Here is a 12,799-nt window from a genome sequence, read left to right as displayed (position 1 = left end):
ATAATTTGTTAGCGCTACAATAAATCTGATTTGCTGATTACATACACAGACACAACGTGCACCTGGTCTGTCTCACCTTAACAGAGTAGGCGAGAGAGATGGTTACAGCAAGGGGAAGACCCTCGGGCACAGCTACCACCAGCACAGTCACCCCGATGATAAAGAATTTGACGAAGTACTGCACGTAAATGGGCGTACACTCAGGCAACCAGCTTTGCCCCTCCACCACAAATGTCTCAATCACAAAGTACAGCACCAGGATGATAACGGTAATGGCCGACATCACAAGACCTAAAAACAGAACAGCAGGCTAAATAAACCCACAAGATTATTTCTTGTTTCTAGGTTTCGCTCAGCATGAGTCCCCTAGTAGTAAGAGGCCCTGGAGCACTAGCCCCACTGGCCTGTTCCAAAATCCATCCCTAGCCTTGTAATTGGCCACATGGAGTCCCACGCACCTGCTTTGCCAATCTGTACAGCCAGTTTTGTGAGTTTGCCCTGCAGTACAGACTTCTCCTTCTTGGGCACGTTGGCTTTTTTCTTCTCCCTCTCCTCCACTTCTCCACCCTCCGCACTCTTCAGAGGCTGCATCTCCATGGCAACGGCTCCATCCTGCTTTTTGGCTGGTGGGCAGGACATGAGTTAACATCACTACATATGCACAACAAATCCATCGTGTCACAACTTGGAGGAATCATGAGAGGCCCCCACCATGAATGAGACTCATCCAATGCTCTAAATACCTTCATGCCATACACTGAATATTGGAGTGGTTACAGTATAGGCTGAAGTGGTGTGAACACATATATAACTAGACACACAACAAAAAAAGCAAGACGAATGTAGACAAGCACACTCATTGAAGGCACACCATAAACACTGACATCATTTATAATTGGACCACAACAGTGTCACCCCTCTCATGTTCTGAAGAGCTTTCACTATTCAGCAGTTCAGCAGTATTTAGGCACTTTTCCTCAACTATGAACTACGGTTACAAGTCCTCAGTCGTCATATATGCTGTTGAGCAACCAATTAAAGTGTGTATACATTAGATTATGTGACCTTAAACAAAGAATGTGTGTTTTGCCTGTAGTCAAGCACTACAGTCTGTGCAGAAGCATCATCCCCATTCAAACTGGCACTTGCTCTAAATTTTTAGTCAAGTGGATTTTAAATGCTTCCAAAAGATTTTCCATATCTTTGAAAATTACAGGTGCAGTCAGTAACTTTTTTGTTTACATTGCACTAGTTGATACTGCACTGGTCATCTTGGAATTGTAGCATCACACAAAATCAAACGTTTTCAGTTACTGTTATATTAATAGCAGTGTTGGGTAAGTTACATAAAAATAGTAATCCACTACAAATGACTAATTATTTCTCTAAAATTATAATCAGATTACTTTACTATTACTTCAATGAAGAGTAATCATTACTCTTACTATACTAATTACTTTACTTTTAAGTTACTTTCTAAAACACTTTTCTGCTCAACAAATTCAAAATAACATCTATATTTCTTTCTTGTTCATTGTTACATACAAGTCATACACTCAGCACCTCACATTTCTCCTTCACAATGACTTGTTACGTGCCATAATTCATGTATTCTACATAAATAATATATTCAAAATAAGCATAAACCTATGATGTATTTAAAAGCAATTAAATTATCTGAATGTCCGTAACTGTAATATGATTATAAGAATTTAAAATGTAATGCATTTCACTATATTTGTTTTACTTAAAAGTAATTAGATTACAGTAACTGATGACTTTGTAATTGGATTACACCCAACACTTATTAATAGAAAAGCTCTGTTTGCATTTAGCCATGATTCATTTATTTCATGAGCAAAAGTATCAGATAACAGGGAAATTATTCAAATAAAGCAAATAATATTACGTTTGTCATGTAATCGCAACATGTCTGACCCCATGTAACATCCTCCTCCATGTAAAATAAAACAGCTTTTATTAGGTAACTGGAATGACTCAGTCTTCATCTGAGCGTAAAACTTTTTTAATGATGGAAAAAAAAAACACTAAGTTTAAGTTGCACAGTTATTGTAGGCCAAAAAAGGCATTTGTTTAAAATGCTGTGGCAAAAATCACCCATTCACATGTCTAAATCTGGGAGTCTAATCGAGTCGTATGTTGCTCCAAACTCTTTTTTTCCCATGGAACAAAATGTCAACAAAAAGTTGCTCTGTTTCACACAACAAAAATGCATTTTAAACATTAGCTATCAAGTTTAGTTGCAATTTTTGTTTGGTTTATTAAAGGGATAGTTCACCCAAAAATGAAAATTCTCACATAATTTACTCACCCTCATGCCATCCCAGATGTGTTTGAACTTCTTTCCTCTGCAGAACACAAATTAAGATTTTTAGAAGAATGTTTCAGCTCTGTAGATCCATACAATGCAAGAGAATGGTGTCCAGAAGTTTCAAGCTCCAAAAAGAACATAAAGGCAGCATAAAAGTAATCCATAAAACTCCAGTGGTTTAATCCATATCTTCAGAAGAGATATGATAGGTGTGGGTGAGAAACAGTTAGTTAAGTCCTTTTTTACTGTAAATCTCCTATAAATCACTTCTTTCACATTCTTTCACATTCTGAAAGTGAAAGTGGAGATTTATAATGAAAAAGGATTGAAATAACGATTTGTTTCTCACCCAAAGGGATTGCATCATTTCAGAAGACATATATTTAACCACTGGAGTCATATGGATTAGTTTTATGCTGCCTTTATGTGCTTAGTATGGACCAACAGAGCTGAATATGATATTTGTTTGTGTTCAGCAGAAGAAAGAAGCCATACACATCTGGGATAGCATGACAGTGAATAAATGATGTGAGAATTTTCATTTTTGGGTGAACACTGTATCTTTGGACAGTATTTGAACCTGGGCCCCCTTTCATGCTAAACAAAAACTTTACCACTAAACTGTCCCCTCTTACTCTCATTCAATGAACTACTGAGCAGTTTAAAAAGTGCTTTGATTTTTTCACCCCTTGGCCAGTCTTATGTCATCCAAGGCATCAGCTGAGCCAGGATTGCCACTAGTGCCCCCTCAAAAAAAAAAAGGAAAAAAAAGGAAAAGACTTGTGCATGACGCCCTTGAGTCTGTGTGTGCATACATGACATTAACACTTATCTTTCACGTTGCTATTCTCACATAGCAACAGTGTAACTGAGCTGTCCACAAAAAATTTCCACAACAAAAAAATAATTAACCCTTCATTCTCTCCATTCATCTACTGTCCCAGTGGTACCTTTATTCTGATTGGTCTCCACAGCTGCCTCTGGCTGCTTGCCTGTGAGAGAGAGAGAGAAAGAGAGAGAGGGAGAGATAGAGGGGGAACAAGGGAATAAAAAGCAACAGACAGAGACAGAATGAGAGACAGAGCACACAGTGTTCTTGAGTGGGGGAAATGAGAGTGCACAGAACTATGGAAACAGACCCACAAACATACGACACACACATAAACACATTGAACTGCAACCTTAAACTAAAAGTCTTAAACCTGTGAATAGACTCCAACACAATTCAGTTGTGGAGAATGGGCTAATCTGTCTCAATATAGTCTGAAAGTCCAAAGTAACTTAATCTATACGGTAGGTGTTCTGGACTGAAAGAACAGGGCTGTTGATTACGTACCATTGGTGATGCCGCCATGTTTGGCCATAGTACTGAGTGAGTTACTACTGTCCACTGATTGGATAGCGAAACAAAGGGATAATGTGGGTTTGAAGGAGGGGAATCATGGGAAATTTTAGGATTAGGTGGAAGTAGAGAAAAAAGAGAAATCAAAACAATGGCAATCATATGGTGTTAACTCTAGGGGATAACTGAAAAAAGCAAGACCTGCATGTGGGTAGTTGACATTAAATTTCAAGCTGTGAGAGAAGTGTACTGCATTATGACATGCTATACTTCATCTAAAATTACTTTAAACAACATTTTTCTAATTCTTGCATGGTTATTTGTCACAACTGAGGTGAACAGGACAAAAAGTTAAAAGTTAATTAAAAATGGTGAAAGATCACAACACTCAAAATAAAGACTTTTGCTTGTACACTCATATAAATTTTAACCTGATCTTGGAATCTTGAAAAAAGGTCATGGACAAGTTATTTCCTTACTGAAAAAAAGTTTAAAGGAATATTCCAGGTTCAATACAAATTAAGCTCAATCGACAGCATTTGTTGCATAATATTGATTACCACAAAAATTAATTTGGAAAAAAAAAAAAGAGCAAAAATCTGGGTTCCAGTGAGGCACTTACAATAGAAGCGAATGGGGCTAATCCGTAAACATTAAAATTCTCACTGTTTCAAAAGTATAGCCACAAGACATAAACAATATGTGTGTTAATGTGATTTCAGTGTGATAAAATCGCTTACAAACATTTCTGTGAAAAGTTATATCCAATTTTAAAACTCTGTTGCCATAAATCCTAAAACTCGATCAAAGTTTTAAACAACTTTACAGCTCAAATAATACATGAGTTTTGACAGAAGAATTCATGTAATGCTTTTATAAAATTCTAAGCTTCACATTTCTGTCTTTAAACCCTCCAAAAATTGTCCCCATTCACTTCCATTTTAAGTGCCTCACTGTAACCTTCATTTTGCTTTAAAGAAAAGGAGGGATGAGTTGAATTAATTTTTTGTGGTAATCAACATTATGCCACAAATGCTGTCGATTGAGCTCAACTTGTATTGAACACTTAATATTCCTTTAAAGGTGGTTTGCTGGTTTTAGCTGGTCGGCTAAATGGTCCCCTAGCCTGACCGGTGACAGGTGCCCAAAACCCCTTTAAAACCAGCCTAACCAACTTGCCCATGTCAGCAGACCAGCTAACAACCTTAGCCTGGTTTATTCAGCAAGGATGTCAACTAACCATATTTATTTTTAGAAATGACTTATCTATGGGTATGGTTATCAAAAATGTTTAAAATTAATAATAAAACAAGTTTGGATAAGAAAAGAATGGCAATTGAATTGTCACAAATGTATTCGGTGGCTGATGACACACATAGCACGATTCAGTGAGACAGTAACAGAACATGGCGCCACTTCATCCTTCATCCACCCACATCCAACCTTTACTCTCTCTCTCTGTTTCTCTCTTTCATTCCCTTTCTCTGAATAATTAATTAGCCTCTTCCAATATAACTCCTAATCCTTCTCTATTCCTCTCCCTCTCTGCTGGCTGCAGGTTAAATTACCCATGACATGGACCATAAAGTTTGCAGCACTGAAGCTCTGCTTCTCTCTTCCTCGTCTTACCATTCATAAATATTCCTGCAGGCTCTGAGCCCATTGGCCTTCCATTCATATCAAAACCGATTTCTCTTGTTCTTTCTTATGTAAGGATCTCCCACCCCCTCTCTCCATTTTCTACTGGTAGCGCTACTCACAATGTGATAGTGTGCATTCATTACTACATCCTGCAGAAGCTTTAGCTTATTCTGTGAGTAAGGTGGTGCGTGTGTGTGTTCTGGTTGGTGTTTGATGCTCTCCTTTCTCACACCTACCTTTCTTCTCTTTCTTCTCCTCCTCCCCTTCTCCGGCTCCCAGTAGAGTGAATATGATGCCGGTCTGAGAGTTGACTCCAACTGCGGTCACCAGCATCCTACCTGATCCCTCCATCACATGGGTACCTGTGATAGAAAGATTGAGAGAAAAAAAAGAAGAAATAGAGGCAGAGCTATGAGAATAAACAATGTAGGTCTACTTCAATGTGTGATCATTGATTGCAGTACGTAAGAGAAAACACATCAATATTTTGTTCTGTAAAAATATCGAAACATCCTTAAAACAATTAAATGTATGCATTTAGTTAGGCACTCGGGTATCATTTTGCCCCAGACTCTGTATCTTGGCGATGGGGTGGTCATTGACATTGAAAGTAGACACATAAATAGTTGTGTCTTATCCAGTGTCATGATCGCCAGGCAGATCATTTTAAGGGGCTGGAGGTTGGCTGGAGCACCCTCTTTTCAGGAGTGGTGCTCGGAGATGGGAAGGGTGGCAGCCTTTGTGGAAGGGGCATTTAGAAGAATGGGGAGGTACAACATGTTCGTGGAGAAATGGGGTGGGTATATGTCATTTATGGATATGTGATTATTATTATTATATTTTTTTATTTGTTTATTTATCTATTAATTTTTTTGTGCGTGTGTGTCTATATCATTTGAGACCACTGTGATGTTGTTGGGGTCAGGGTGGGATTGGGAGAGGCAATAGTGGGAGTTAAGTTTGAATCTGTGTATATATGTTTTGTTTTACAGTGTTCGTATATGTGAATCAATAAAAAAATTGTTAATCTGAAAATGTATGCATTTAGCAGACACTTGTTTTGCAAAATGATTTGCAGTGTATTCAAGGTATGCAATCTATCAGTTTGTATGTTCCCTGGGAATCAATTAAACCCATGACTTTGACATTGCTAGTGCCATGCCCATGCTCCACCAGTCTAACTAAATAAATCTAATTCAGTCTAAATTTTAAATCTAACCAAATTTAGTTTATGCTTAAAACAAGAAAGAAAAAAAATTAATTACCAAAACATATAAGGCTTTTAATTTTATAAAAGCACTTACATTAATTATTCTGTTAACTTATTTAAGCTGTAAAGTTGAAATCATCATCAATAAACAATATGTAAACATTACACATGTTAACATGATTTTAGTGTGATTAAAACCTTGTGTAAAGTTGTATCAAGTATTACAACTTTGTTGTCATGACACCAAACCCAAATGAAATTGGATACAACTTTACACAGATATGGTAAGTAAGCAATTTTATAACACTAAAATTATGTTAACATGTATAATGTTTACGTCTTGTGGCTATACTTTGGAAACAGCATAAATTTTAGTGTTTATGGACTGGCCCTATTCACTTCCATTGTAAGTGCCTTACTTTGTTTTTTTTAAATGATTCAGGGGGGAAATTAATGTTATTATTTTTTTTTAAATCAACATTACGCCACAAATGCTGTTAACTGAGCTTAACTTGTATTGAACCCAGAAAATTCCTTTAATTCCAGATATATTCTCTTAAAACAAGTCTTATCATCTTACACAATTTTGATTCTAAAGTAATGTTTAGATATTTTTCCTTGAAAACAAGACAAAAATACTGATTGAGAAAATTACTTTTTCCCTGTTTGAGGTAACACACTCAAACACACTGCTCAATACAAAACACACATCCTTTACAAAGCCCCAGAATCAGCTAAAGAATATTAATGCAAATGGAAAAGACACAAACAGAAGTGAGGAATGAAAAACAATAGATATCTTCTAACACAGACAGACTGGCCTGCTGCAGTTCACGATTAGCATATGACTTATACAGACACTGCACTGCACACAACATCAGTCCCCATACATCATCTTCACCAAAATATAATTGGGATATTATTCAATAATGCCGTAAGTAGAGCAGGACAGCCTCATAAAACGAATGGAGTTAACAGCCCAAGTGTCTAAGAATAGCAGGGAGGAAGGGAGAGGGCATGCACCAGTGCTCACAGCAGGAAACAGAGATTTGCAGATCTAATTAACAACATCTGGATGTCAGATATGCAGGACGAGCCCTTGTCTGGACTGGTTGACCCCCCCAATGCCACAGACTGCGGCATCTCTTGGCCATCTTGGTTACCGTCATGCGGTGGGTGAAGAGGTTGAGGCCCAAAAGCTGGCGGAGGTGGTTGCATGTTAGGTGCTGGTTGTTGTAGGGGCTGTCTGAGAGGGGAACCTTGACATGCCCTGCATAGCCATGACCGTACTGGCTCAAGGAGGGGAGGGGCTGTGCTCTGGGCAGCTCCTCCAATGGGGTCTGTTGTCCATGGGCATCTGGTTGAGTCAAGAGAAATCTGCACTTTCTGTAACCTGCTGGCATGCCAGCGAGAACCATCACTCACACACAGCAGAAACATGGCAGACCACAACTGGCGGGCCACTTGGAAGGGCTGGGATCAAAATGATGCCATTTTGCTGCCACGGAGAGGTCTACGGACCTGAACCTAGTCCAGTACCATGATATTAGTGTCCTTGACCTTGTGCCTCTTGTCAAAATTGTCCTTCTTTCACCCCTGGTTTCTGGTTACTGCAGCTTTGACTGCTGCCTGAGTGCTACCTGCTGCTGGTGAGGGTGAGTACCGTGCCCTGAGTCTGTCCAGTGGCAAGTCCATCTCCCATATGAGCATGAGCAACACAGGAGAGGCCTGGGTCATGGTGTACTGGCTAGCCCTGTAGTGCATCAAAGTTTGATTGAGTGCCGTTTGAAATGAGTACCCCTGGGCAAGATGCACTCGAATGCCATTCTTAAGGCTCTGATTGAACCTTTCCACTCCACCATTTGCCTGGGGGTATAAGAGTGCAGCATGGATATACTTAATTGAGGAAGGTGGAGAAGTCTGCAGAGGTGGACTGGGGCCCATTGTCAGTGGTAATGGCCAGGGGCATGCCCCAGCAAGCAAAAAGACCATACAGTATGTTTGTGATGACTTGTGTCGTGATGGTCCCAGCTGGTTCTACCTCAGGCCATTTAGAATGAAGGTCGTAGATGACCACTAGAACACACTGTTGGTGAGGAACTCACACTTTGGCCGTGAATTTCCCCACAAATGTCTAGCTGAAGGTCCTCTCATGGGTGAGATGGCCAAGAAACAGGCTGCAGAGGGGTTGGGGCTGATGGTCCAGTCTTTCCACTAAGGAGGCATGGTTCACAGTCCCTGACAAGCCCTTCAATGTCACGATTGATGCCTGGCCACCACACCAGGTCCCTGCATCTTTGCTTGAGCTTTACAATGCCCAAGTGGCCCTCGTGTGCCATTGATAGGACCCCTGCACACAGGCTACCCGGCACCACTGTACAGAGGCCCGTGGAGACAAAAACATCACCCCAGCATGACAGTTCGTTTCGCACTTTGGCGAATGGTGCCAGCTCCTTGGGCACTCATGCTGGCCATCCTGAGCGTATATATGTGCGGAGCATTGTCAGTGAGGGGTCACGCTCAGATTTCCTCTGCAGCTCCTCAAGTGAGACAGATGCTTGTAAAGGTGCGTGAAGCATCTGGATGAGCTCTGGCTCCGCTTTGGAGCTAGCTGGTGAAGCTGTCGGTGCGGGCGCATCTATGGATCTGGATAGGAGATCAGCAACTACACTGTCTCTCCCTGGCGTGAATTTGAGCTCGTAATCATACTGCCGCAGGCGCTCGCCCCATCTGTGCAGGCACAGGGGTTTATGCTCTGAGCCAGAGGCTAACAGGAGCGTGGTCAGAGCCCGATGGTCCGTGCGGAGGGTGTAACACCGTCCGTAGAGGTAGAGATGCCATCTCTCAGAGGCCCAGATGCAGGCGAGGGCTTCGAGTTCACCCACAGAGTACTGCTGTTCTGTGGCATTCAGAGCCCAGGAGGCGAATGCTCTGGGTCTTTCCACACCATCCTGCTCTTGTGACAGGACTGCTCTCACTGCCTGTGCTGAGGCATTACAGGTGACAATAGTTGGACTGTCTGGGTCAAAGTGGACTAGGACGGGTGGAGAAGTTAGCTGAGACTTCAGCGTTTGGAGAGCCTCGGAGCACACGCAGTCCAGTTCAATGGTTCCACTTTCTTTAGTAACTGGCGAAGCGGTGCCGTGGTCTTGGAGTACTGGGGCAGAAAACGAAGGTAGTAGGCTGTCATACCTAAGAACGAGGCCACTTTGGGAGGCTGAGGTGGGTTCCGGGATTTGGTGGATAGCCTCAATGTTTGACTGAAGAGGGGAAATGCCTGTGGATGTGAGATGAAACCCCACACAATCTATAGCTGAGGCTGCAAATGTGCATTTCTTTCCATTCAGTGTATGGTTGTTCTTCATGAGTGCCCTGGCCACCATGTGGAAACACTCATCATGGGCCTGGGCATGAGAGGCATGGACTAAAATATCATCCAGGAAAACAGCAACCCCTAGAATACCAGCCAAGATGGTGACCATCACTTTTTGAAAGCAGCTGGGGGCGGAGCTAAGGCCAAACGGCATGCGGGTGTACCTAAACACCCCATTGTGCGTGACAAATGCTGTGAAGTCTCTACTGGAGGAGTGGAGTGGCACCTGCAGGTAGCCCTGACGCAGGTCCAGCATTGTGAAGACCGTCGATTCATAGAAGTGGATGGTCAGCTCCTCAGCAGTGGATAAAGAGTATTTGTCAGGAATGACTGCCTTGTTCACAGAGTGCAAGTCTACACAGACCCTTATTCCCCTCGACTTTTTCTTGGCGATGACCAAGTTAGAAATCCAGGGGGGCCGCATTGACTGTCTCAATGACTAAAAGCTGTGAGGCAGCCTAGTCTGTCAAACAGAGCTGGCCATCGCTGTTGCCATGTGGAAGTAATATAGTGGATGTCAGAGCCCTTGATGTCCCGTAATGTGAACCCCAGGCCTGTGAATAGATCAAGGCCCAGGAGGTTGGCTCCCCACTTGGTTATGTAGAAATGAAATAATGGCAGGTGTTTAGATCCGACGTGCACTGGGACACGTAGAACACCTAGCATATTAATTCTGGCACTATCGTAGCCACATAAAGACGTGGAGGGCTGTTGCAAAGGCAGATGAGAAAAACTTGTGATAAGTGCTGGCATTGAGCAAGGATGCAGCCGTATCCATAAAAAGTGGAAGACTCACCTCATCTAGCAGCACAGTACATGTCCTGAATGCAACCTGACCAACTCATATGTGTCTGATCTCAGTGTAGTAATTATATGCAGAAGGGGGTCTTTTCTGTGAGGTTTTTGTAGCAGACGCTGGACATTGTTGAGATCTTGAATTGTGTGAACTAGAGCCGCAGTTGCCACAAAAGCTCGAACTGCGCCGGCTCCCCTGTGTCTGTGCTAGTTGCACTGGAAAGCTTGCCTCCTCATATTTGCTTAAGCCTGTGGGGGAGGGGCTGTGGCCTGTGTGACAGGCTGTTCGTAGTTGCTCTGTGGGCATGTCTGCTAGCAGTGTGGAGCATTCAACAGCTGCTTCCACTTGCAGCGCAATTGCCACAGCTTGATCCAATGTTAATTCATCGGGTTCTTACAGTAGTTTTTCCCGAGTTCTGTCACACAATGTCCCTTCAGTCAATTGGTCATGAACGATCTGATCCTGAAGTGCCCGTAGTTGCAAAAGCACCATGTCTCTCAGATTAGTCACACAGTTTTGAATGGACTCACCCGGGCGCTGCAGCCATTTGCATAGCTTGTATCATCGGAGTATTACTTGTTGTTGGCCCGTGAAGTGATTGGTGAGGAAAGCGACTGCTTCCTCATAGGTCTCCGCTTGACCAAGCACACGATAATCCTCCATTCCTCTGCTCCAAGACAGTGGTGAAGCAGGGCGATCTTCTTCCGGTCAGGAATATCATCAGTTCCTTAGCCTTAAGGTATACTGTGTACCCATCAATCCAACTCGCCCATGGAATAGGCGGTTCACCGGGCACGGGAAGGAAAGGTGCCGGCGGTGGCAAGTTAAACTCAGCCATCCTCGTCGCCAAATGTTGTGTAGTTAAAGTTTAGTCTATTAACAAAGTTTAGATCAACACAAATGCTCACATGGATGACCTGTTTATTTCTCTGTGCCATACACACTCACAACACATGCATACTCTCCCCAACATGGCAAACCAGGTTACTGCATTTACTGCATTAAACATGAGTACATAACACGCACCAGTGCGAGGAATGCAAAACAGCATCAGACACTCTGAAGAAAGGTTGACCAATTTTGTGTTTCAAAACATTCTCACAGTCAAGACAATTGATGGGCATCAACCTTTAAACAATTATTTGATTTATATCATTGTGTCATCTTTAATACACAGTGATTCCTTTGCTACCAGCACAAGATTGTTTATAGAAAGTTAAAGGTGCTCTAAGTGATTTTAGCAATTTTGTTCATTTCCACCATTTTGCTAACTTAAAGGTGCACTCAGCACATTTTTTAAGTATGTCGAAGTGGATTATATTGGCTTACACTGACACCTAGTGGCCTGGATGCTGCATCATTCAAACCCAGTAGTTTTCAGTTACCAATGTCATTGTAGAAATTCATTATGCCCAGTAAGCCAGGATTGATTTAATCCATGAATGAAAGTGTCCAATTACATGGCAGTTACTGAGAGTAGTATTCAACTGGTCATGTGATGCTAACATGGCTTTTCCATTAGTACCCCTGCCCCATGTAGAATAAAAGAGCTTTTATAAGGTTACTGATATGACTGAACTTTTCATCTCAAATGAGAGGTAATGATTTTATACATATGTTTTAAAATTACTATTAAGTTCTTCATAAGTAAAACTTTTTAAATGAGGAAAAAATCACTGAGTTAACCTTTAAAGTGCACAAGCTCATCTCAAAAACCCCATCCTTAAAATACATGCCAACAAATCTGATATCGGTAAACCTGAACATGAAAAATGATTCACTGATGCATTCAATGAATTATTTTGCTCAAATGATTAATTCAGGGGTGGTTACAGGATTTTAATCTTAGGGGGGCTCAGCCCCCAATGACACTGTAATATGTGCACATTTGATTTATTCCACTCTGTTGCATAAATAGTGTTTTGTTTTGTTTTTAAACTGCTTACGTCATTCAAGCTAGCCAGCTAATATTCATTCAGAATATTGTCATTTTCTCAAACACTAATAAAGTTATAAAAATAACCAAAACCACTTGAAGAACCATAAACCATATGTTATTGTAACTAACTAATTATTGGCAACACATTTCATCTGTTCTAATCATA

General features: G+C 41.4%; 1 protein-coding gene across 6 annotated transcripts in view; it reads right to left on the bottom strand.

Moving 5' to 3' along the window:
- Positions 1 to 12,799, bottom strand: part of LOC127420430 (plasma membrane calcium-transporting ATPase 3-like) — a 72,071-nt gene that overhangs the window by 30,775 nt on the left and 28,497 nt on the right. For 4 of the 6 annotated variants that reach the window (XM_051662717.1, XM_051662712.1, XM_051662713.1 and 1 more), the window contains exons 6-9: positions 5,552 to 5,677; positions 3,283 to 3,324; positions 459 to 623; positions 77 to 291 (exon numbers count right to left, since the gene is read on the bottom strand). In XM_051662717.1, the coding sequence (XP_051518677.1) occupies positions 77 to 291; positions 459 to 623; positions 3,283 to 3,324; positions 5,552 to 5,677 (548 nt within the window). The remainder of the gene's footprint in view (positions 1 to 76; positions 292 to 458; positions 624 to 3,282; positions 3,325 to 5,551; positions 5,678 to 12,799) is intronic. The other 2 variants (XM_051662714.1, XM_051662716.1) reach the window with 1 other exon arrangement.

The sequence above is a fragment of the Myxocyprinus asiaticus genome, chromosome 29 (assembly GCF_019703515.2).
Source record: "Myxocyprinus asiaticus isolate MX2 ecotype Aquarium Trade chromosome 29, UBuf_Myxa_2, whole genome shotgun sequence".
Lineage (NCBI taxonomy): Eukaryota > Metazoa > Chordata > Actinopteri > Cypriniformes > Catostomidae > Myxocyprinus > Myxocyprinus asiaticus.
Note: the sequence above shows the minus strand (reverse complement) of the source record. Positions and strands in the feature narration are given on the sequence as shown.